Below are 25,150 nucleotides of genomic sequence, written 5' to 3'. Positions count from 1 at the left end.
AATGCATACACATGGAACCTAGAAAAATGGTACAGAGGAACCGGTATGCAAGCAGAAATAGACACACAGATGTAGAGAACAAGCATATGGACACTAAGGGGGGAAAGTGAGGGTGGGTGATGGGGGTGGAATGAATTGGGAGATTGGGATTGACATGTATACACTAGTATGTATAAAATAGATAACTAATAAGAACCTGCTGTATAAAAAAATAAATAAAATAAAATTCAAAAAACAAAAAATGTTTGAGAGGTGTTTCACTGTGCCCATCCTCACTGGCTTGCTCCCTGACGTTGGGCAGTCTTGAGGATCCTTTCCTCATTTGCAGAAAATGAAAATGCTGGAGTAGGTGATCATTGAGGTGATTTGGACTATAAAATGCTGTGATGTCTGGGCATTACGACTTAGGTTTCTCCTGGGCCAGCCTGCTTAACCTGAAGTGGTAGTAACAATCCAGGGCCTTGCTTCTCCCACTTTTCCTCTCCCGCAAAATTCTTCCCTTTCGCCTACTGCATTTTCTTTATTCTTTTAATAAATCACCTTTACTGAGATATAATTCACATATTTTATAGTTCACAGTTGTGACACCGTCACCCCAAAAAGCAACTCCAGACCAGTCACTTCTGATTCCCCCTTAACCAACCCAGGCCTAGGCAACCACTAATCTGTTTATCTCCATAGATTTGCCTACTCAGGACATTCTGTATAAATGGAGTCACACGTGGCCTTTCGTGACTGGCTTCTCACTTAGCATAATGTTTTTGCTATGTTATTCATGTTGTGGCATGTATCAATACTTCAGCACTTTGTGTTGCCAAATAATATTCCATCGTATGGATATACCGCATTTTATTTATTCATTCATTAGCTGATGGACATTTGGGTTGTTTCCACCTTTGGGCTATTATGAATAATGCTGCTGTGAACATTCAGATACAAGTCCTTGTGTGGACATGTCTTCATTTCTCTTGGGTATATACTTAGTGGAACTGCTGGGTCGTATGGTAATTCCATGTTTAGTATTTCATGGAATCACCAAATTGTTTTCCAAAGCAGTTCCACTGTTTTACATCTCTACCACTATTGCACAAGGGTTCCAGTTTTTCCACATCCTCACCAGTACCTGTTATTTTCTGGGGTTTTTTGTTTGTTTGTTTTTTATTTTTATAATGGCCATCCTAATGGATGTAAAGTGGTTATTTCATTGTGGTTTTAATTTGCATTTCTTTTCACTTTCTTGTAGCACAACAGGTTTTGATTTTAATGAAGTCCAGTTTATCTACTCTTTGTTTGCTTGTGCTTTTGGTATCTATCTAGGAACATTGCCTAATCCAAGGTCAGAAGATTTACTCTTATGTTACTTCTAAGAGTTTTAACTATTAGAGTTAGGCCTGTGATCCATTTTGAATTAAGTTCTATTTATGGTTTGAAGAAGGGATCCAACTTGATTTCTTTTTTAAAAATTTATTTTTATTGATATTATTTATTTTTGGATGCATTAGGTCTTTGTTGCTTTGGGCAGGCTTTCTCTAGTTGTGGCGAACGGGGGCTACTCTTCGTTGCGGTGCTTGTGCTTCTCATTGCGGTGGCTTCTCTTGTTGCAGAGCATGGGCTCTAGGTGTGCGGGCTTCAGTAGTTGTGGCACACGGGCTCAGTAGTTGTGGCTCACGAGCTCTGGAGCACAGGCTCAGTAGCTGTGGCACACGGGCTTAGCTGCTCCGCGGCATGTGGGATCTTCCCAGACCAGGGCTTGAACCCATGTCCCCCACACTGGCAGGTGGATTCTTTTTTTTTTTAAACATCTTTATTGGAGTATAATTGCTTTACAATGGTGTGTTAGTTTCTGCTTTATAACAAAGTGAATCAGTTTGGCAGGTGGATTCTTAACCACTGTGCCACCAGGGAAGCCCTGGCAGGTGGATTCTTAACCACTGCATCACCAGGGAAGTCCCTGGAATTATTTTATAAATTTTATCTTCAAATTGTTCTTGCTAGTGTATAGAAATACAAGTGACTTTTGTATATTATTCTTGTACCCTGCAATCTTGCTGAACTTGTTTTTTCTGATAGTTTTTAAGTAGATTCCTTAGGGTTTTCAATGTATAAGATCATGTCATCTTTAATAGAGATAGTTTTATTTCCTTTTCAGTCTATCCAGATTTTTATTTCTCTTTCTTGCCTTATTGCCTTGGTTAGAACCTCTAACACTACATTGAATAGAAGTGGTGAGAGGCAGCAACTCTGTCTTTTTCTTGATCTTAGAGGGAAATCATTCAGTCTTTCACCATCAAGTATGATGTTAGCTGTAGGTTTTTTGTAGATACACTTTAACAGGTTGAGGAAGTTCCCATCTATTCCTAGTTTGAGTGTTTTTGTCATTAAAATGTATCAGATTTTGGGACTTCCCTGGTGGCGCAGTGGTTAAGAATCCACCTGCCAATGCAGGGGACACGGGTTCAAGCCCTGGTCCAGGAGGATCCCACGTGCTGCGGAGCAAGTAAGCCCGTGCGCCACAACTACTGAGCCTGCGCTCTAGACCCTGCAAGCCACAACTACTGAGCCCACACACCACAACTACTGAAGCCTGTGCGCCTAGAGCCCATGCTCCAAAACAAGAGAAGCCACCGCAATGAGAAGCCCACGCACCGCAACGAAGAGTAGCCCCCGCTCGCCACAACTAGAGAGAAAGCCCCACACAGCAATGAAGACCCAACACAGCCAAAACTAACTAAATACATAAATAAATTCATTTTTTAAAAAAAGTATTGGATTTTGGTAAATGCTTTTTCTGTGTCTATCGAGATGATCATGTGATTTAAAAAGAAATCTATATTCTATTGATATAGTATGTAACAATTGATTTTCTTATGTTAAACCAAACTTGCATTTCTAGGATAAATCTCACTTGGTCATTGTGTATAACCCTTTTTATATGTGGCTGTATTCAGTCTGCTGGTATTTTTGTTGGAGATTTTTGTGTCTATGCATAAGTGATATTGATCCATGGCTTTCTTTTCTTGCAGTGCCTTTGTCTGGTTTTGGTATCAGGGCTTCATAGAATGAATTAGTGTTAGGTATTCTTTTAATTTTTGCAAAAGTTTATGAAGAATTGGTATTAATTCTTCTCTAAATGTTTGGTAGAATTTACAGTGAAGCCATTGGGCCTAGACTTTTTATTGTGGGGGAAGCTTTTAATTACTAATTCAGTCTTTTTACTTGTTGTATTGTTTTCTTACTTGCAGATCATGCATGCTGCTTGTAGACACACACTACTGTAAAAGGAGAGAAAATCTGGGAGGAGTGGGCCAAGCAGAAATTGGGAAATTTGGGGGTTTATGATTGGCTCTGCCTGGAGCTGTGCCTTACTTTAAATATTGATAAAAAGTCAAGAGATCTCAACAGTTGAAATTCCCAGATCATAAGTAATAGACCAGGGACCTCCCTGGTGGTCCAGTGGTTAAGAATCCACCTTCCAATGCAGGGGACGTGGGTTCAATCCCTGGTTGGGGAACTAAGATCCCACTTGCTGTGGGACAACTAAGCCAATGTGCTGCAACTACTGAGCCCGTGCGCCACAACTAGAGAGCCCGCGTGTGCCGCAGCTAGAGAGCCTGTGCACTGCAACGAAGAGCCCACACGCCACAATGAAAGACCCCGCATACCACAGTGAAGATCCCATGTGCTGCAACTAAGACCCAATGCAGCCAAATAAATAAATAAACAAACAAACAAATAAATAAATAAAATAAGTGACAGACGACAATGAACTACTATACAGCTATATGAAAGATGAAGTAGTTGACAATTTCAGCTCTTCCAGAATGAAAAATGCAAACTTACTTCATGATTATTAAAAAAAAAATTGAGGTAGTTACAGTATACAAAACTATAATAACCAAAACAGTATGGTATTGACATGAAAAACAGACATATAGGACTTCCCTGGTGGTACAGTGGTTAAGAATCTGCCTGTCAATGCAGGGAACACGGGTTCGAGCCCTGCTCTGGGAAGATCCCACATGCCACGGAGCAACTAAGCCTGTGCACCGCAACTAAGCCCGTACACCGCAACTACTGAGCCTGTGCCCTACAGGCTGCGAGCCACAACTACTGAGCCTGTGTGCCACAACTACTGATGCCCGTGTGCTTAGAGCCCATGCTCCGCAACAAGAGAAACCACCACAATGAGAAGCCTGCGCACTGTAACGAAGAGTAGCCCCCACTCACCGCAACTAGAGAAAGCCTGCGCACAGCAATGAAGACCCAACGTAGCCATAAATAAATAAATTTATTTAAAAAGTAAAATAAAATAAATAAAAACAGACATATAGATCCATGGGACAGAATAAATAAACCCAGAAATAAACCCACACATATGTGGTCAATTAATTTACAACTAAGGAGCCAAGAATATACAATGGGGGAAAGGATAGTCTCTTCAATAAATGGTGTTGGAAGAACTGGACAGCCACATCCGAAAAATTGAAACTGGACCCCTATCTTACACTGTACACAGAACTCTACTCAAAATGGTGTAAAGACTTGAACGTAAGACCTGAAACCATAAAACTCCTAGGAGAAAACATAGGGGGTAAGCTTCTTCACATTAGTCTTGGCAGTGATTTTTTTTTTTGATTTGACCCCAAAAGCAAAGACATCAAAAGCAAAAATAAATAAGTGGGACTACATTAAACTAAGAGCTTCTGCACGGAAGAGGAAACCATTGACAAAATGAAAAGACAACCTATTGAATGGGAGAAAATATTTACAAATCATACAGCTGATAAAGGATTAATGTCGAATATATAAAAATAACTCATACAAAAAAATTACAACTCAGTAGCCAAAACAAACTATCTGATTTTAAAATGAGCAGAGGAGCTGAGTAGACCTTTTTTCAAAGAAGACACACAGATGGCCAACAGGTACATGAAGATGTGCTCAACATCACTAATCAGGGAAATGCAAGTAAAAACTACAGTGAGATATCACCTCACACCTGTTAGAACAGCTGTCATCAAAAAGACAAAAGATAACAAGTGTTGGTGGGAGCGTGGAAAAAGGGAACACTTATGTACTGTTGGTGGGAATGTAACTTGGTACAGCCACTTGGAAAATAGTATGGAGGTTCCTCAAAAAATGAAATACAGAAACTACTATGTCATCCAGCAATTCCACTTCTGGGTGTATCTGAGGAAAACAAAAACATTAATTTGAAAAGATACACACACCCCCATGTTCACTTCAGTGTTGTTTACAGTAGCCAAGATATGGAGACAATCTAAGTGTCCATTGATGGATGAATGGATAAAGAAAGTGGTATATATACACAATGGAATACTACTCAGCCATAAAAAAGAATGCAATCTTGCCACTTGGAACATGGATGGGCCTTGAGGATGTTATGCTAAGTGCAATAAGTCAGACAAAGACAGACAATACCATATGATATCACTTATATGTAGAATCTAAAAAATATATAAAACAAATAAACAAAAGAAAACAAAAACCAAGCTCATAGGTACAGAGCAGACTGGTGGTTGCCAGAGGGGAGAGGAGGTGGGGGAGGGGTAGGTGAAATGGGTAAAGGGGGTTAAGAGGTACAGACTTCCAGTTATAAGTTCTGGGGAGGTAATTATACAGCATGGTGGCCTATGGTCAACAGCACTGTGTTGTATATTTGAAAGCTGCTAAGAGAGTAGATCCTAAAAGTTCTCATCACAAGAAAAAAAATTTGTAACTATGTGAGGTGATGGGCTTATTGTGGTAATAATTTAACAGTATATACATATATCAAATCATTATGTTATATACCTTAAACAAAACAGTGTTATATGTCAATTATAAATAATAATTTCCCCTCAATAAAACTGGGGGGAAAAAAGGAATGAGGTAACTCTTTATGTGTTGATATGAAATGATCTCCAAGATACATAATTTTAAAAGAAATGTGCAAAATGGTGTGAAGGAAAAAAAAAATGGAGAGGACCTATAGATGCTTATAGGCTAGTAAATGCAGAGTACCTGTGGAAGGACACCCAAGGCGTTGTTTTTCCCTTGTGGCTGTGATACCTTAAACATCTTTCTTTAAAGCAGCGGGCCTGTGTGAAGGGCAACAGTGAGACTACAGGGTGGCCATATTTGCACGTTTCTCTTGGGCAGCCTGGGTCCAATGCCTGTGTCCTCATGGGAACAGCTGCCCCTCCAGGCTGCACATCTAGGCCGAGGTGTGTGAGGCAAAGTCAGACCTCCATCTAATGAGGAACTATTCCCTGAATCTGTCTACCTGTGAGAAACTGGTGACAGATCTCAAAAGCCCTCCAAGGAAGGAAGTTCCTGTTTGAACACTATTTCAGCCACACAGAAATCCTGGTATGTTTTTCCAAGGTGAAGGGTTTTATTGCCCTCCAGCCTTCCTGTGGGCTTCTGGCCAGGATGGTCCCACAGTAAAGCACTTTATTCTTTCTTGGCAGACCCAATTGTGGCTGCCCCCTGCCTCCCGAATAAGTGAAGGTGCTGGGGAAGCAAAGATACCAGAAGTCTTTGGACTTGTCAGGCCAAGCACGCAGCCACACTGGTAGCCCGTCATCTTCCACTGAAGGCTGGCAGAATTGGCGAGCAGGAACGTGTTTGGTTTGGGGGCAGTAGCCATACTCTTTGCTCCCATCCAAGTGAATGCGTCCCCTCCTTCACAGGGGCCACCTTGGAAGGCTGGGGAGCCTCCCAGCCTGGGCTTCTGGGACCCCGGGTCGGGCTCCAGGCCTGGCTGCAGGGCCTCGGTCGCTGAGGACCCTCACGTCTGTCCACAGAGAACACCTTCTGCAGCGGGGACCACGTGTCTTGGCATAGCCCTTTGGATAACAGTGAGTCGAGAATTCAGCACATGTTGCTGACAGAGGACCCGCAGATGCAGCCCGTGCAGACACCGTTTGGGGTGGTTACCTTCCTCCAGGTGAGGCACAGGTTGGACTTGGGCTTGAGCCTTTCCTGGTAGGACAGGAGGGCATGGGTGGGGCAGTGAGGGAACAGAGATTTCCTGTGGTCTCCTTCCACTTTCTAGTCCCTCTGATGGTTTGTCGGGTAGATTCGGATGGCCTGATTTAGCCTGCTGAGATGGGGTAAGGGGGCAGGGGCGGGGGCCATTTGGGTAGGAAAGGATGGCTGTACTGAGTGGATAGCAGGGAGGGTATTTCTGTGAACTCGTAAGACCCAGATAGCCACAGGCACAGGACCTCCCAGCAGGCAGCTTTGGACTGGACTTTCCCTTACCCAGAAGGGACGACGTGCACCTACCCCAGCTGCACCCGGGCTGCTTGTGATCATGGTGGGGTCTGTGTGGAAGTTCAGTTGTTTCCTTTGAGATTTATTCAAAGGCTCAGCCCCTGATAAGGAAGGGAGCTTCTCTGCAAGCTGCTGGTGCCCTTTGGTCATCGTTCTAAGCTTAAAGGGTCTCAAAATCTCCTCTGTTTACAACCCCCATGATCCTAGACTGGGCCGGAGCATCTCCCTGGACCTCCCCTGCTTCCAGAGACATGGGCTGGGGACCCATCCTGAGTTGGCAGGGCCCTGATTTTCTCTTCTGCAGTCTAGGGCTAGGCTTTGTGTCGCCCAGACCCCTGAGCCATCACAGCAGGGCAAGGGTTAGACCTCAGTGCCCTGTGTGTGGACACATCCATCTGCTAGCCAGGCCACTGTTCCCTCCTAAGGGAACCATCCCACTTTGGACACATCAGCCCCTGAGCACAGATCCTGCCTGTGGTCCCCCAACTTTGGTGATACTAAGAGAGCCTGGGTAGTTGACCTTCCGGGTGGGTTGGAGGAATGGCCATTAACGCACAATGGCATCTTTGTCCCGGGGTCTCAGATTGTTGGCGTCTGCACCGAGGAGCTCCACGCAGCCCAGCAGTGGAATGGGCAGGGCATCCTGGAGCTGCTGCGGACAGTACCCGTGTGAGTACATCCCTGCACTATGAGATGGGGGCGGGGTCCCTGGGCCTGGGCTTGGGAACCCCTCCTTCTCTCCACATGTGGGTGCCCCCTTACATTGCTGCTCAGGCTCTGGGTTTTCAGACTGGGGCTTCCTGATCACTCTCCCTGACAGTCTCTGGCCACTAACTGATCCCCTGTGTTCTGGGCTGGGGGCAGCAAACAGGGCAGGATGTAGACCCAGCCCATCAGCCCCAGACCCTCAGTTACCATCCTGTCCCCTTTCCTTGTCCACAGCGCTGGTGGCCCCTGGCTGATAACTGACATGAGGAGGGGAGAGACCATATTTGAGATCGATCCACACCTGCAAGTATGTCTTGAGTGAGGAAAACCTTTCTAGCACACTGTGCCTAGGCTTCTTCCAAATAACACTGGCTTTCATCCTGGGAAAACGGAGGAGCTTTATTTGTGAGTGAGTAGAAATATGGCATGATTTGGAATTTGTCCTCTGAATTCTGCAGAGCACATAAGGGAGCAGAGATTTCAGGCCAGGAAAACTTGTCTTAGACATATGTTTTTTTGCATTTTAAAAGGATTGATTTTATTGAATGCAAATTATACATCAATAAACCTGACCAGAAAATCGGATCACTAGCAAGGAAAGAAAATCAGTATAGTGGATATTTCTTGCCCAGTACTCATCCTGCCATGTTCCCCTTCTTAGAAGAACACAGAGTTTCTTTCAGGAAGCCACCCCACTGCCACCGCCACCCTGTAACAGTAGGACAGGTGATAGTGACTCCACAGCCCAGCTGCAGGGAGGAGCGCTGATTGGTCTAATGATCCCATCCCCCTTTTAGATACATTTTTCATCTTGGGTAGTCGGATACCGAGCTCCTCCCCTGGCTAGGTTGGCATCCCTTCATATATAAAAGGAAGTCTCTATACACACAGGCCTGCGGTTCTCACTCACTATTGCCCACCTGTACAGAGTGTCAGTGTTGTCTTTGGGTTTTTTAGAAGCAGCACTCTGTATGAAGGTGACTTTTGAAAGCCACGTAGAGCATAACTTCCTTTCTTATTGGCAGCTCCTGAAGCAGGAACCGCAGACAGCTAATAATGTGCCTGACATGTGCCTGCCTCCTTCTCCTTTGCCCCTGCCCATTGCAGGTCATTGCCATCTCTGAACATTTTATGCCTCTGCAAAAATGTGGTAGGCCACAGGCTGCTGCCAGGAGTTATATGTCCTTTAGGAAGGGTGGGAGGTGGCCAGGAGAGGTAGCAGGCGGACATGTAGCCAGCAGTTCCTGGGCTGTTTACTGCAGACCTGGGAGTTCTTGGGCAGAAGCCCTACTCATTCACAGATGACGCTCCTCTGTTTTCCTAGTGCCTTGAACACTGCAGCTTTCCAATTGCTGCCAGGATATCCTCTGTTATCTGTGCTTTAAACTTGGTTTCTTTGTAGCTTCTGCTTATACAAGAACCAGGAACCACAAAGGCTATGTTTCCCCAAGCCCTTGTTCTGCAGCCACACTGGGATCCAGCACGGGGCACCATGGGCTGTTGTTTGGCCCCTGTCCTAGGTGCCAAGTGCTAAGAAAGCACCTGATCCTTTAAGCTACTAGGGTAAGCAGCCCATCCTTTCTCTGCGTGCTGAGAACAGTTCTCCTCCCTAGTCTTCAGGCGCCCCTGAGGCCAGCCAGCAGGACCCAGAGCGCCTAGTGTTCTTTAAAAGCAAGCAGGGGGGGCTTCCCTGGTGGCTCAGTGGTTAAGAATCCACCTGCCAATGCAGGGGACACAGGTTCGAGCCCTGGTCCGGGAAGATCCCACATGCTGTGGAGCAGCTAAGCCCGTGCGCCACAACTACTGAGCCTGCGCTCTGGAGCCCGTGAGCCACAGCTACTGAAGCCCACGTGCCTAGAGCCCGTGCTCCGCAACGAGAGAAGCCCCCGCAATGAGAAGCCTACGCACCGCAACGAAGAGTGGCCCCCGCTCGCCGCAACTAGAGAAAGCCTGCACGCACCAACGATGACCCAACACAGCCAAAAATAAATAAATAAATAAATTTATAAAGAGAAAGATTATATTTTAAAAAAAAAAAGCAAGCAGGGGCACCTTGGTGAGAAAGTCCAGTTTCCTTTCCTGGGCGCTCTGTGCACCCAGTGGGAGCTCCTGTGTGCTCGCTTGTGTCTCTGGGGCCTGCTTGCAGGCCGTTTGTTTCAGAGCTGCTCCTGGTCCTTTGCTCCAAGCTCTACCACTAGCCAGCTATGTGCGTGGACAAGTCTCTGAACTCCTCTGCGTCTTCACCCTTTCTTGTTTACTCATAAAGTAAGTGGGCTGAGCTTGTTGAGCCAAGAGGTGTCCTGAACTCCTTGCTTAGGTGAGAGGCCTCAGGGTGGCCAGTGGAGAGGGAAAAGCGTAGACTCCACCCCAAGCAAACTAGGGCTCACACGCCCCTGGTTAGAGCACAGAGAGCCACTCCCTGTCATCAGCCTCCCACGCCTCTGCTCAGAATCCCCAGCTTTGCCTAGGCTGCTGGTAGCACTGGAGAGGAGGAGAATGGGATTGATGGGAAGGAGGCATTGGGCCAGGGCCACCTGCTGACTGGTCTCAAAAAATAAGGACCCTTTGTAAGCTTACCTTGTGCTTCCCTGGATGGGCTCCCTGGCCGAGCAGCAGGCCTGTTTGGAGCCTGTGGAGCCCTGGGGAGAAGGTCCCCCAGACAGGGAGGAGCAGACTCTTACTGAAGTACTTAACTCAGGAGCTCTATTTGGCCTACATGACTGTTTATGAAAAAGGTTGCGGGAGCCTCCCAGATGACCTTTCATCCACAGCCCAACATCACAACTTTGTTTTACCAGAAATCCCAGGTGTTTGTGTTTAGCTCTTCCTTGAGGCCATTTGGAGAGTGTTTGGACTCAGAAGTGTCAAGGCCTGTGCGAAGGCAGGGCCTCTGGTGGGGTCTAAGGATGGTCACTGCCCTCCAGGCCCCCGTTTCAGTCTAAGAAATGGAAAAGAATCTCCATCCAGAATTCTTGGCCAAACAAGTCAGCAATGCAGCAAGGGGAAGTCCGGCCCTTCTGCTCTCTGGGGACTCTTCCCTGTGTGACCACACCCTCTGCTGTTGGAAGAGAAAACTGCAGGTATGGAGTCGGAGAAATTGGGCTGAGTCCCCGCCTCTCCCGCCTGTGGCCGGCGTCCACCCTGGCCTCTGGAGCAGCGACCGGGTGATCAGTGAGGAGAGGAAGGACTGTGCCTTTCCTCAGGAGGGTGGTTCCTGGCTCTGCCACATCAGCTCCACGGGCCAGCATAGGGTGGGCAGAGTCGGAGCTCTGAAGCGGGTAATGACAGTCACTTTACTGGAAGGCTGATGGGAGAGGAGACGCTTCCCTTGGGATTTTCATTCTTCCCGGCTCCCCTAATTCCTGATTCCCCTGGAGGAGACCCGTGGCTGGCAGAGACCGCCACGCGTTAGTAACCAGGGCAGAATAAGGTCAGAGACCCTGCTCTTCTGGCACCTGTCCCATGCTCAGCTCTTACCAGGGCTCAGTAAACATGGGAAAGGTGGTGGTGACCTTGGGCCACTGGTTCGCTGAAGGAACTCTGGCTCTTTGACTCTTTCCAAGCAGGAGAGAGTTGACAAAGGCATTGAGACGGACGGGTCCAACCTGAGTGGTGTCAGCGCCAAGTGTGCCTGGGATGACCTGAGCCGGCCCCCCGAGGACGACGAGGACAGCCGGAGCATTTGCATCGGTACTCAGCCCCGGCGGCTCTCTGGCAAAGGTGGGAGCCGTCGCCTTCCCTTTCCCCAGGCCGGGTTTCAGTATTTCCTGGCAGGATTTAAACAGCAAGTGAGGTCTTCAGCAGGGTGGAATGAAGAGAGCTTTACTGACCCGTTTCTCCTGTGTTTCCTGTGTGTATTTCAGATTGCACTTCCAGCAGTGACCATTGTGTTTTAGATTTGCCTCTTGCTATCTGAGGTCAGGGAGGTGAGTGGAAGCCCTAGAACAGTTACAGGAAACAGCCATAGTCCACCCAAATGCAAGAGAACAAGCATCGGCCACCCACAGAATTGACGCAGGGCCCAGCTCCAGCCTGAAAGCCATGCCAGGCCTGAGGATCACTCTGGCCTTGGGCCCTCCCAGGCCTCAGACAAGAGAGGCCTGAGTGTGAAGCCAGTTTGCACACTTCCCCACCCCACTCTCTTGCAGATATAATGTAAGGGGCATAGGCAGGGCACCCTTACCTGCTGCATTTTGTCGGGGGGCCTTGGGGAAGGAGGATATGGCTCCCCTGTTGGAAGCTCACCATGCTGGTCTTGGTTAGCGAAACAGTTGTGGTTTTTAAGAAAGGGCCTCCCTAACTAACTCCAAAAGAAAAGCGGCCATTTACACAGACGTGATTACAGCTGCTTTTTCTACTTCCTTTTTCAATTCTTCCACCTTTTCTTAACTTTTGAAGAGTAAGATACCTAGAATCCTGAATAAAATACCAGCCCATGTGACTGCACTTATAAAAGGTTTTCTTTCCATAAAAAACAACTTAAGGGCTTCCCTGGTGGCGCAGTGGTTGAGAGTCCGCCTGCCGATGCAGGGGACACGGGTTCGTGCCCCGGTCCGGGAAGATCCCACATGCCGCGGAGCGGCTGGGCCCGTGAGCCATGGCCGCTGAGCCTGCGCTCCGCAACGGGAGAGGCCACAACAGTGAGAGGCCCGCGTAACGCAAAAAAAAAAAAAAAAAACAAAAAAACAAAAAAACAACTTAAACCCCTAGTGCAAATATCTGACCCCTTTCTTTCCTTCCTGCTTATTCTAACGATGTGCCAAGCCCTGGGGAGATTCTGAGAGAGTGTACAGTTATTAGAATCATTCAGTTGCTTTTGACAAAAGAGCTAATTTAAGGAGGGATTCACAGTTTTGTCCAAAATTTCAACCATCATTGCCTATTTTTTTTAAAATTATAAAAGTAAGATCCATGCCACTATAACAAGCCAAACACTAGAAAAGTTAATATCACCTCTATCCTCAAAGCCCACCCTTTAACCAACAAACGTTAATTTGCTTTTTTGTGTGTGTTTGCAGTTTGCAAACGTAAAAACGTACTTTTTGCAGTTTGCAAAAAGTAAATCTTAGACAAAAATCTCAATATAGGGGACCAGACTAGTAAGCTTCACCCCAAAGACCAGAAAAGCACCTTGCAAAGAAATAATTCAACCAGGGGACTCCTTTGTCACCTCCTGGCCCTTGGCAGACCCGTGGAGAGGCAGGGTTCCCTGGGATAGTACCAAGGTGGGGAGATGACTCAGTATCCCACTGACCCGGCCCAAGGGGAAGGGGTGGCAGGGCCAGATACCAGCTGACCACCCGGAACCCAGGAACTTGTGTAAGGGATGCCTGCTCATTCATGGCAGAGCACTCGCAGCCCTTACTGGCATCCATTAAGTGGGTAGAATCCCTGGGTGGTCTTGGGCAGTGGCTGTCTTGTGAGTCACTGTCTGGAGCCATGTTAGGGGTAAGCCTAGGGCCTGTGACACAGGATGGGAAAGGACAGTGGAGGAGAGCCCTGCCTTGGAGAGTGCCCTTCTGCAGTCCAGAGGCCATTCCTTGTCTTCCTCAAGAATGGTGCTCTTCAGACCAGAAGTTTCCAGAGCACACGATGCCTCGTCTGCCCTGTGTCCTCATGCTGCACTCAGATCGCACAGCTGATGCCTAGAGTGGCCTCAAGACCAGCCTTCGTGGGGGCCTTTCCCGAGCCCATCAGCAGAGCCAGGGTCCAAGGACAGGGATGGGGATGCTGGGGGCCCAGAGGGCCATCAGGTAACTTAATGGTGTCATTGCAGACACGGAGCAGATCCGGGAGACCTTGAGGAGAGGACTTGAGATCAACAGCAAACCCGTCCTTCCGCCAATCAACCCCCAGCGGCAGAACGGCCTCACCCACGACCGGGCCCCGTAAGTGCCCTGCCCACAGAGGGGTTAGTCTAGCTTCCCGACAGCAGTGTCCCGGGACTGGGACGAGGGGGCAGTTTTGTCCTTCAGGGCCTGTCCCTGTGGCTTGCATGAGAGAGAACAATGCCCAGAGGCCTTGCTGGATGGACTCAGGGTCTCTGGGGCACACAGATCTGTGGGTTGTAAGGGCCTCAGAGGGAACGCAGCGGACCAGAAATATAAACAACAGTAAATATTTACATAGGCTGTGTGAGCAGATGGGAGGCCAAGTTGGGGCAAAATCTGACTTGGGGCCTCCCAGCCTTGTGGGAGCCCATTGTGCTGAGCACGATTCCCCTCCTTATCTCGGCCTCGGCCAGAGTTGCCCTTCCTTCCTTCCTGGAGCCTGGTCTCCGGCTGATAGCTGCAACCCCAGGGGCCTCCCTGTCTGGCCAGCCCCGGACTGGACGCCTGCTGCTGAGGCCCTTCTTCCTGCCTCCCTTCCATGGGGCCCAGGGAAGGGAAGTCCTCTGCAGGCCTCTGCTGTCTGTCCAAGAGCCCCTATAGCTCTTAGGAGAGACTGTGACCACCCCAGAGGTCAGATCCACTTCCTGCTGACCTCTCTTCCTCTGATGGGGGCGAATGGTGGGCAGAGCTGGAGCTGGGCACCCCCCTCTGCCCTTAGTCCCAGGGCAACTCTAGGGAATAGCTGCTGGCAGGGGATGCCTGGGAGCTGGCAGCCCAGAGCAGGAACCCTGCCTGCCAGAGAGGAAGTTGCTGTGCCCTGGGCTAACAGGGAGGCGGACCACTCCTGCAAGACCAGGGTGATCCGTCCTTCTTCTAAGAAGTCTTTATTACACACTTGCTGTGTCGCAGGCTCAGGACCCAGAGGGCCATCTGAGGTGTAGGCTCTTTTGGGGGCACATGAACTGAAACAGTTAATTAATTGGCATGATTCTGTCTGTGGATGTAATTTGTTGGAAATAGTTCCTTTGAATTCTAGCTCCAGTTGCTCATCCACGATCCCCAGAAATGGTAATGATCTATTGTGCTACAGAAGGGTCAAGTCAGCATGATCTGGAGTAGTTAGGGAGGGCTTCTTGGAGGAGGAAGGACATGAGACGGGCCTTGAAGGAGCCCTGGAATTTTAACAAGCAGGTGAAGAAGCTGACAGGGATGGAACAGGGGAGGCCTGGCTGGTTAAAGTCGAGGCTGTAACCTGGGAGCAGATTGTGGAGTAGGGAGAGTTACTCTGGCTGCCCAAGGTGGCCCACCTGAAGAATCTGCCATCCAGAAGCCATGAGAGTAGAGGCCTTTTGCAAGAGCCTGGAGAAGCTTCCACTGCCACCTCCAAGCAGCTTTCAACTCCAGCCAGTGGATTTCTGCAGCCAGCCGCCTTGAAGGAGTTGGCTTAAGGCACCATCTTCCCCTGGCAGGAGCAGATGGCCAGGCTGAGTCGTGGGGCATCTGGAAACTCTCCACCTGTGAGTCTGGACCCTGTCCCAGGGCCATACTCCTTCGCGTGCCCTGAGCTTGGCCTCTTCCTCTGGGCCCCACTGGCACTGATGGGAGGTCGGGAGGTAATTGAAGGCTTAAAGGCTCAAGGAGATTGCCCCATAACTTGTAGTCTCAGTCCAGATGGCCCTTCCACCTCCAAAGGTCTGGGTTTCTGGGCAGAAGGGCAGGGGCTCCTGTGGAGGCAGCCCACTTGCCCCTACTATACATCTGGGACAAGTCTGAGATCTCACTCCCAGTCTACGGCGTACTTCCAGCTGCTGCACCCCCAGACACTGTAAGGCACACAGAGTTCCTGGATGCAGACATCCAGCCCAGACTCAGCCTACTGGGCAGTGGGGCATCGGATCTGGTCCAAGGACTATCTGTAGACTCCGGGCAGAGGCTGCAGCCTCCTCTCTTTGGCCTGAGTTGGCTGAGCTGCAGAGAGATGGATGCGAATAGATCAGAGGTGCAGCCATCTGGGGTCATCTCCCCTCCCTGCAGCTCAAGGACCCAGTCGCGTCTCCAAGGTGCTGGAATCTGCAGTCTGAAGGGAATCGGAGTGTCTCCTCTAAGGTTGTCAGTGCTGGTTACCAGTTTGTTAGCAGTTGGTTGAGAAATGGTTCCTCCTTTGCCAAGAACATTTTCCAACCCTCCCTCAAGTCTCCAGCTCCCTGTCACCTCAGGATCGATGACGGCGGCCTCAGTTCAGATTAGCACGCACGACTGTAATATCTGTGCTGCCCACCCTGGGACCTGACCCGGTTTCAGATAAACCGCATGGATTGTGACTGAGAAAGCCAACCCAAAATGTGCTGGCACTAGTGTTTGCTCCTCTCCCTGTGGAGGAGTGACCGGCATGGGCCCTATTGTGTCTTCGTGTCCGATTTCCTTTAGTCAGGCTTTCTGGGCTGGGGCTCTGATGCACAGTCTTATGGGCCTGAGCGTGGTTTGAGAAGGCTGTGGAGATAGAACAGAGGTTCAGAAGAGCCAGTGGAGCCTGAGTATTAGCAGCTGGGCTCTGGCCTACCTGAGGGAATCAGGCACTTGATCTTTTCCCACCTTAATGGTGACTAACACTGATCAGGTGCAAGTGCCAGGTAACGTTCCAAGTGCTTTATACCATCCTCGTAGTCACTCTGTGAAGTAGATAATCTTATTATCCCCCGTTGAGAGATGAGGAAACTGAGTGACTTGGCCAAGGTGAGAAAAGGGTGGCACTTAGGGCAGTCCCTCAGCCATTAACATGGTGTGGTCCTCCTTACTCCATTCTCAGGGACCGTGTGAGGGACACCCCAGACTGTGTCTCTCACCCTCATAGGTGGACCTCCTCTAACTAGTCAAAGCATGAGTAGAGACTGCTCCCTTGGCACCGAGGACAAGGCTAAAGCCCCATGTTAGAAGCTTACTGTTTGTATTTAACTCTAGGGAAGACATGCCGCCAGGCTCAGTGCTTCCAAATCCCAGAGATAACAAGATGTGTCATAATTGTCTCATTTATACCAGAATTACTTTTTAACACAAAGCCTTGTTTTCTTCATGTTCAGAAACAAAACCAACCGTATATCTCTGGCCCCTCCACCACTTCAGGGCTAGGGGATTTCTCTCTTTTTTGCTTGAGGCCTCACTTCCTGCTTCCCAGAGAGGCAGGGCCCTCTGGGTAACTGCTCCTCTCCCACTCCCCCTGCCAACCCTCCTCCCACCGCCTTCCGCCTTCCCGGAAGGGGAGTCCTTGGCCCTCTTTGGGGCTTCTTCCAGCGTTTCACAACCCCTGCATTCCAGCCATGAAATTTGTATCTGGCTTTTCCCAAGATGATCAGTTGAGAAAAGCCTCCTTCGGCTTGCTGGCGCCTCCCTTCCCACGGCCTGCCCACGTGAGTTTGGGAAGCAACTCCTCTGTGCCACTGAGGGGAGCCCAGCTTAAGGGCTGTGCCTGCCGACATTTATAAGGACCTGGGTCGAGGGAGAAAAAGTCACTGGCATCCTCTGTCTGAGGTTGCCTGGTTAGACGTGGACTGTCCTGTGGAGTCTGGCCTTTGCTTCCCAGCCTCCCCACAGTGACCCCGGGGATGTGCACGGTCAGGTGCATTGCGTGGGGAGGTTTGCATTTCTATAAACTTGCTCTGATGCTGGGAACCTGCATCAGTGTACCAGGACCTCCTCCTCCTTCTGCCAGTGAGTCACTGATTGAGGTTGGGGGACCTTTAGGGAGCTCTCTGGGTCACATAACCCCCCCCGCCCCGCAAAGAGGGGCAGGGCCCATGCATGTGTGTGCACATGTGTTGGGGGGGGAAGGTTCCTGGCTGTGGGAGAGACACTTTGTAGTTGAGGCATCTTTAAAAAGCAAACTAGGGCTTCCCTGGTGGCGCAGTGGTTGAGAGTCTGCCTGCCGATGCAGGGGACACGGGTTCGTGCCCCGGTCCGGGAGGATCCCACATGCCGCAGAGCGGCTGGGCCTGTGAGCCATGGCCGCTGAGCCTGCGCGTCCAGAGCCTCTGCTCTGCAGTGGGAGAGGCCACAATGGTGAGAGGCCCGCGTACCGCAAAAAAAAAAAAGCAAACTAACCGTCATCGCTGAGCTAAGTTTCTCAGTCTTCTGGAATTGCACCAGCAGCTTTTAAGGCTTTTTTTTTTTTTTTTGCTTGTTGCCTTAATTTTCTGGAAAATTAAGGTTTCGTAGCATGATTTCTCCTGTTGTGACATTTTCATCTGCACCCTTCCCCCAACATGCACACAAAACACACATGTATTTCTCTCCACTTTTATGAGTGTCTCTGCTCCCATCTCTTTAGCCTTTTGGATGGGTAGCCATGCTGCCTCTGTTCCCATCTTGAATAGCTTGTGACCTGGCCAAAGAGTCATCCTTTAGAGAAAATTGTGTTTTGTTTTGCTCAGCCCATGAGACCCATGAAGATTAATTAGAAGAAGAAAATATCTCGTTTGCATCCAGTGAATTGGGTGAAGGAAGGTGAGTTTCCATCTGGGAAAACAGCTGGGCTATTGCCGTCACTTCCTGCATGCAGGGCAGTCTTGGGTAACCCTGCTCAAAGGGCTCTATCATGTCAGTGCAGTGGCCTGCCTGGAGCCCGAGTGTGTCATGTTGGCGCCCCTCACCACTCCCACGCTGGGGAAGTACGGTTGTTTTCACTGGAGAGAAAAACCCAAGAAGAAACAGCCCTGCTCTCAGGGCCCCAGCCAGGCCCCACAGGGCTGATGGGAGGAAGGGCCCAGGCCTCTGTGATCCACATTTGTCTTGCTAAGTGCCTGCCTTTATGTGCCTTTCTCGGAAATACACACTCGAAAGGGCAGATCAAGGGCTCCACAGCAGTCCTGCCTGGGTGAATTTCTGTTTGAACTCCATTCTCTGCTCTACTTCCCCAAAGATGTGAAGCAGTGGCCATTGTTAACACCCCAGCCTCAGAGTTCATGGCCGGCACATTGAATTCTCAATCCAAACTGCATCTATCTTCCTCAAGTTGCACAATCAGGAGTATTTTTATCGCCCATCCTTGATCCTCAGTGTCACCCAACACTTCAGTAGTGAGTCACTTCTCCAGGGAAGGGAAAAGGAAGGCTCAAAGGTGAGAGCTGGAGAGAGGAAATGACTCAGTGTCTCAGAAACCAGGAAGCCAAGGGCTCTGGCTAGAGCAGGCTCGTTCAGGAAAGCAGGGGTCCTAGTCTCCCACCTGAGTCAGACCACAAGGCTGCGGGTGGCGGTCCCTGGTGCCCAGAGGAATTAGTAGTTGATGAAGGAATCCACCAACCTTAACACAAGTTTTCCTCACTCTGTCTTCTTCACCCACACTCCGTCCCACTGTTCTATCATCACGTTCCATCCTTGGAATATTCACAGTGAAAATACTGCGTTTCATCGTTTGGTTGTTGGTGTTTACCAATAACCTTTTAAGGCCTTTTACTCCGTGTGTCATCCTCATCAGATAATTTTTCCAAATTCAGATGGTAGCAGTAACTGTGGAGGTGAGCTGGTGCCCTCACCCACACCCACACCCTGTCCCAGTCCTGCTCTGAAGGGAAACCTGCAAGTGGTTCTTTCTCTGGAAAGTTCAGAGCTTTCGTCAGCAATCTGAAAGCAAAAGGAATAATCTCCCAAGCAAGTGGCAGAAGCCAGAGGTTGAGCTGGGCTCAGCAGGCCAAACCCACTTCACTTCTGAATAGTTGCCAACCCGGGTGCCCTGGTTCCTGCTCCCGGGCGTCCCCAAGGAAAAGGCCCCAAGTCGTGTGGCCAGTGCAGACGTCATCACTGTCACAGGACTGGGATTGTGGCTAAAAGGAGTCTCGGTGGTTGGGCTCCTCTCCTTTCCACACCTGCTGCCATTGATAGAATGTGACCAATACCCTGAGGCTAAAATGGAAAAATTAAGACTCTTCAGTCTGTAGAGACCAGGGTGGAGAGGAAACATGGATACGGTTCTGTCAATCTGTGAAGTGTGGGTAGGGTGAACAGGGGCCTGTACTATGTGCAGCACTAGAAATCAGGAGTCTGTCCTGACACTGGAAAGAGAAGGTGTGTTAGGATATGTAAAAAGTCCCCTTAAACAGTGGAAAGTGTAAATATAGGATGTGTTACAGAGACAGGTAGTAAAAAAGAAAGACATGGAAAGATTTAGATCAATTGATGAATTACTGAGGTGTGCCTCTGAGCCATCCACAAACCAGTCCTCAGTGCTCCCAATACAGGAAGAATCCTGGGCTGGACAGCTTCTGTGACCAAGCAGGCAGGTTTTTGTTTTTGTTTTTGTTTTTTTGGCCGCGTGGCATGTAGGATCTTAGCTTCCCGACCAGGGATCGAACCCGTGTCCCCTGCAGTAGAAGCACAGAGTCTTAACCACTGGACCGCCAGGGAAGTCCCAAGCAAGCAGTTTTTATTAAGTATCGTCATATGCCAGGCCCTGTGTTGTGGGCTATTTTTGTCCCCATTTTACAAACAAGAACACGGAGGCTTAGATAGATTGTATAACTTATTTTGGGTCAATGAGCCAAGATTAATAAAGTTCAGAGCCAAAATTTGAACCTTGGGTTGTTTGAATCCAGATCCAGACCTCTTCACCACTGGGTACTGCCTGTAAAAGAAGATAAAAGTGGAGGAGTTGCCTGCCAATTCACAGGAAAAAATAACGAAAGAAGGCCTTGGAAGTCTCTATACCAGTGCACAGAGTAAAGCTGGTGTTTTAATTTGCCTGAAAACCCCTGAGGGTGGCAGGTCAGAGAGAAGCATACTAAAAAAGTGAAATCTGCTAGAGGATATGCACCATCGAAATGAGTGAGGAAGACATACGGGGAGCAGGAAATAGGATCCAACATGAGAAAGAGGCGAGAGGAATCACCAGTGTGAAGGTAAGGGGTGATCCCATGACGACAGTTGTGCTGCAAAAACGGAAGGCAGACAGTTCAGACTAGAGTCGTTTGGAAGGATCCTCTGGAGAAATGTCTTTTTTTTTTTTTTTTTTTTAATGATATTTAATTTATTTATTTAATTTGGTTTTTTTGGGCTCTGTTGGGTCTTCATTGCTGCAAACGGGCTTTCTCTAGTTGTGGTGAGCAGGGGCTACTCTTTTTTTTTTAAAATAAGTTTTATTTATTTATTTATAGCTGTGTTGGGTCTTTGTTGCTGCATGTGGGCTTTCTCTAGTTGCGGCGAGCGGGGACTACTCTTTGTTGCGGTGCGCAGGCTTCTCGTTGTGGTGGCTTCTCTTGTTGTGGAGCATCAGCTCTAGGCCCGCGGGCTTCAGTATTTGTGGCACGTGGGCTCAGTATTTGTGGCTCGTGGGCTCTAGAGCGCAGGCTCGGTAGTTGTGGTGCACGGGCTTAGTTGCTCCGCGGCATGTGAGACCTTCCTGGACCAGGGCTCGAACCCATCTCCTCTGCATTGGCAGGCAGATTCTTAACCACTGCACCACCAAGGAAGCCCCTGGAGAAGTGTCTTTAAAAAGATAAAATTGAGGGACTTCCCTGGTGGCGCAGTGATTGAGAATCCACCTGCCAATGCAGGGGACATGGGTTCGAGCCCTGGTCTGGGAAGATCTCACATGCTGCGGAGCAACTAAGCCCGTGTGCCACAACTACTGAGCCTGCGCTCTACAGCCCACGAGCCACTACTACTGACCCCGTGTGCTGCAACTACTGAAGCCCACGCACCTAGAGCCTTTGCTCCACAACAAGAAAGCCACCACAGTGAGAAGCCCGCGCACCACAACAAAGAGTAGCCCCTGCTTGCCGCAACTAGACAAAGCCCGTGCGCAACAACGGAGACCCAACGCAGACATAAATTAATTAATTAATTAATTTTTTAAAAAGAAGATAAAATTGATAAATATTTGCTCTATTTGAAAGTCTTGGGAGAATCTATAGGCCATTGGTCATTAGTTTAGTTTAGGATTGAATTAGCAATAAACACATAGAAAACCAACACAGTTATTAAATACAAGGAAAATAGAAAATCACACTAGGGATTTCCCTGGTGGTCCAGTGGTTAAGAATCCACCTTCCAATGCAGGGGATGCAGGTTTGATCCCTGGTTGGGGAACTAGGATCCCACATGCCACAGGGGAACTAAGCCCACACACCACAACTACTGAGCCCGTGTGCTCTGGAGCCCACATACCACAACTAGAGAGAAACCTGCACGCCACAATGAAAGATCCCGCGTGCTGCAACTAAGACGCGATGCAGCCAAAAATTAAATAAATAAATAAATAATTTTAAAAATCACACTAGAAAGGAAAAGTAATCATATTATACTACATGACTCAGTTGTAAATAGCATTAGTATAATAACGTAAACACTTAATACTTAGCCAAGCAAACTTACGATATAGTTATCTTGGGAGGGTGGGAGGGTGGGATGGAAGGGAGCTAGAAGCTCATCTTCTGTAGCAGCAAGTCAATAGATAAAGCCTGAAAAGGGAATACCAGGAAGTAGAAAGAAAGTATATTAGAGGTATTGAGGAAAATACCAAAAGAATCAGCTAACAGAGATGACGGTGGTTTTCTCCAAGGAGTGGGGAATGGAAAGACTGCTGACTATTGTAATGAACCTTATAGAACTATTTGGCTCTTTCAACTTTAAAAAAAGAATAGTAAAAAAAAAAAGTCAAAGAAGTGATATTGTAGGAGCTGTTACAGCTTGCCCTGCACAGTAAAAAGAAAGAATGACACAAAATTCCAGGTAAAAATCACAAAATTGGCACCAAGGTAAGCCCTGGTCACTCAGAAGAACTTCAGCTTCCCCGGCATCGGGCTGAGAGCTGAAGGTGAGCATCGTATACGTGTCTGACAGGCCTCCTGAGATCATCTGTCTTGGGGTGAAGAAAATGACGAGGCGCCTCGGCTGTGCACCTGACTCTGACCGGCAAGGAAGCTGATGGAGTGGGAGTGACAGGGCCTTGGGAAAGAGCGCTTGGGCAGAGCAGGGTTCAGGAGGGAAAACCCTGGGCCTTGTCAGAGCACTGCCTGACCAGTGGTCCCCAGAGGGAGGGTCCCCACAGCCTTTTAGGGAGGTCGGTTGGGGATTAAGTGAAAAGGGGTTCCTGTGGCTAAGGTTGGAAGAGACTGGCTTACACAAAATGAAACTGGTTCCTTTGCCCTCTGTAGTCCTCCTCAGAGTCTTCGAAATGCCAACGTTTTATGAATCTTTAATCTGAGGTGCAGTGTATTGCATCCAGCCTTTGCCACATCTGCTCTTCTAGAAGCTTCTCTTAAATTAAAATTCCCTCAAATACCCTTTGGGAAGCCCTGCTGTGGCTTCTAGGAAGCAATTCTTTTAAGAGTTCAGGGAAAAAAAAAAAATAGATGTGTCTTCATGGACTTTGAAACCCCAGAAGAAAAGACCACTCAGAGGGATGGGAGGCTCTTAAGGAAAAATATTGTGGTTACACTTTAGCTGGCGTCAGGAAGACCTGGGGTTTTTGTCTCAGCCCTTTATTTGCCCATTGTGTGATCTTGGACTAGTTATTTAAGTATCTGAGTCTCGGTTTCTTCGTCTGTAAAATGGGAAAAATAATACCTATTTATAGGGTTGTTATAGAAATGAAAGGACTAAAGTATATAAAGGGTTTAGCATAGGACCTGGCATTATAGTGTGCACTCAGTTAAAGGTACCCCTTAACACTATTATTGCAGAAAGTCCCCTGAAAACTAAAAAGAGGTGTAATACCTCTGGGGACCAGTAGAGATATGTAGAGAATTCTTTACATAACTCAGAATATTTTTGAAGAATTTGAACAAAAGCTGGAGAGAGAAGTATGTTATACCAACAGACACTTTAAGGAACAGGATCAAGAAAAGCTGAAACTCAAGAAGAATTAAGTCTTGCAAAAAAGGGCTATGATCAGCAAAAAGGACTTTGTTTTTCATAGTTCTGTTTGGAACAAGAAGAAAACCTAGGCCCCATTGTTTGGACAGAGTAATGTTAATCAGAGGCAGAGAGGCAACAAAAATTTCCTCTACTTATATTGTGCTTCCATCTCAAAGAGAATGGTTATTAGACTAGGAAGAGTCATACAGGCATCGATAAGAGGTTTGAAGCCATGATTTCCGATCTCCTGGTCCACATGTATTGCACCCCAGAATAATTGGCAGATGAGATTCAGGAAGCTGTTGTCAGTAATCTCTGAGGGAATGGGAGAGAGGTGTTGACAGACTGAAAGCACTCAAAAATTTCAAGATGCAAAAAGCATCTTGCACTCTCTAGACTAGTGAGCTTGGTGTCAACTCACAGGGAAAACTCTGGGCTAGATTATTCAGCGAGTAGGCTGTGAACACTCTCTAAGGAAAAACAGTGAGGCCTGAGAGACAGCATGCATTCACAAAGAGTCAGACCTGCCGGACCATCCTCACTGCCTTTTTAGAAACACTTAACCTATTTCTATTTGGTAGATAAAGGAAGTGCTGTAGACCTTGTATAGGTGGGGGGTTAGCAAGATGTTTTGAGAGTGTCTTCTGACATCACTGCTGGCAAGACAGAGAAATGTCTATACAGAGCATCCAGGAGGGTGAGGGGCTTAGTGACGGGATGGTTGGGTGGATTATAATCAGTTGGATGAGCATACCCAAAGAGCGATGATGTCAGTCTGTCATCTTGTCTGCCTGGCCCTGTCCTATTCACTATTTAATCAAAGCCTGGGATGAGAACATCGATGGCAAGTTTATCAGTTTTGTCAGTGATGTGAAGTCAGGGGGGAGTGCCAATATGATGGGTGCCAGAGTCAGGTTTCAGAAGTATCCAGACTGCTTGACACCCTAGCCAGATTAATGCAGGTTTCTGTTCTAAGCTCCAAATCCTCTAGAGTACATACAAGCTAGGGCGGAAGAGGTCTAAGCTCAGTCCATGCGAGAAAGCCTGAGGGAGATCTTGTTGACAGAGGGAGTGTGGTATAAGTTGGTAGTATGCTGAGGTTACAAAGAATAGACAATTTGATGACAGTTTTAATAGAAATAAAGTATCCCAAACGAGAAAGCTCACAGTCCTTCTGTGATCTGCTGGTTAAACCACATACTGTATTTATTTCCACATGTGACACTTCACTTCTGGACATGACACTTGGGCTTTGACAAGCTAGAGTGAATCCAAGGGAGAGTGACTTGGATGAATGGAAGATTTCAGGACCTTATCTTAAGAATACAGTTGAAAGTTGAGGCTGCAAATACTGGAAAAGAGAAACTCCTCTTGGTCTGTGAGCAGCCTCGGGGATTTACAAGGCTGTCATGGAGGATGGATTAAACTAATTCTCGGCAACTTGAGGACCAGTAGGTGAGAATTGCAGGAAGGGATCGTGCTGATGG

At 48.1% G+C, this 25,150-nt stretch overlaps 1 protein-coding gene across 2 annotated transcripts in view; it reads left to right on the top strand.

Moving 5' to 3' along the window:
- Positions 1 to 25,150, top strand: part of SUFU (SUFU negative regulator of hedgehog signaling) — a 109,098-nt gene that overhangs the window by 67,457 nt on the left and 16,491 nt on the right. The window contains exons 4-8 of one of the 2 annotated variants that reach the window (XM_065894249.1): positions 6,810 to 6,952; positions 7,865 to 7,950; positions 8,224 to 8,296; positions 11,556 to 11,709; positions 13,766 to 13,877. In XM_065894249.1, coding sequence (XP_065750321.1) covers positions 6,810 to 6,952; positions 7,865 to 7,950; positions 8,224 to 8,296; positions 11,556 to 11,709; positions 13,766 to 13,877 — 568 coding nt within the window. Of the gene's footprint in view, positions 1 to 6,809; positions 6,953 to 7,864; positions 7,951 to 8,223; positions 8,297 to 11,552; positions 11,710 to 13,765; positions 13,878 to 25,150 lie in introns of both variants that reach the window. The other variant, XM_065894248.1, reaches the window with a different exon arrangement.

The sequence above is a fragment of the Phocoena phocoena genome, chromosome 16 (genome assembly GCF_963924675.1).
Source record: "Phocoena phocoena chromosome 16, mPhoPho1.1, whole genome shotgun sequence".
Classification (NCBI taxonomy): domain Eukaryota; kingdom Metazoa; phylum Chordata; class Mammalia; order Artiodactyla; family Phocoenidae; genus Phocoena; species Phocoena phocoena.
Note: the sequence above shows the minus strand (reverse complement) of the source record. Positions and strands in the feature narration are given on the sequence as shown.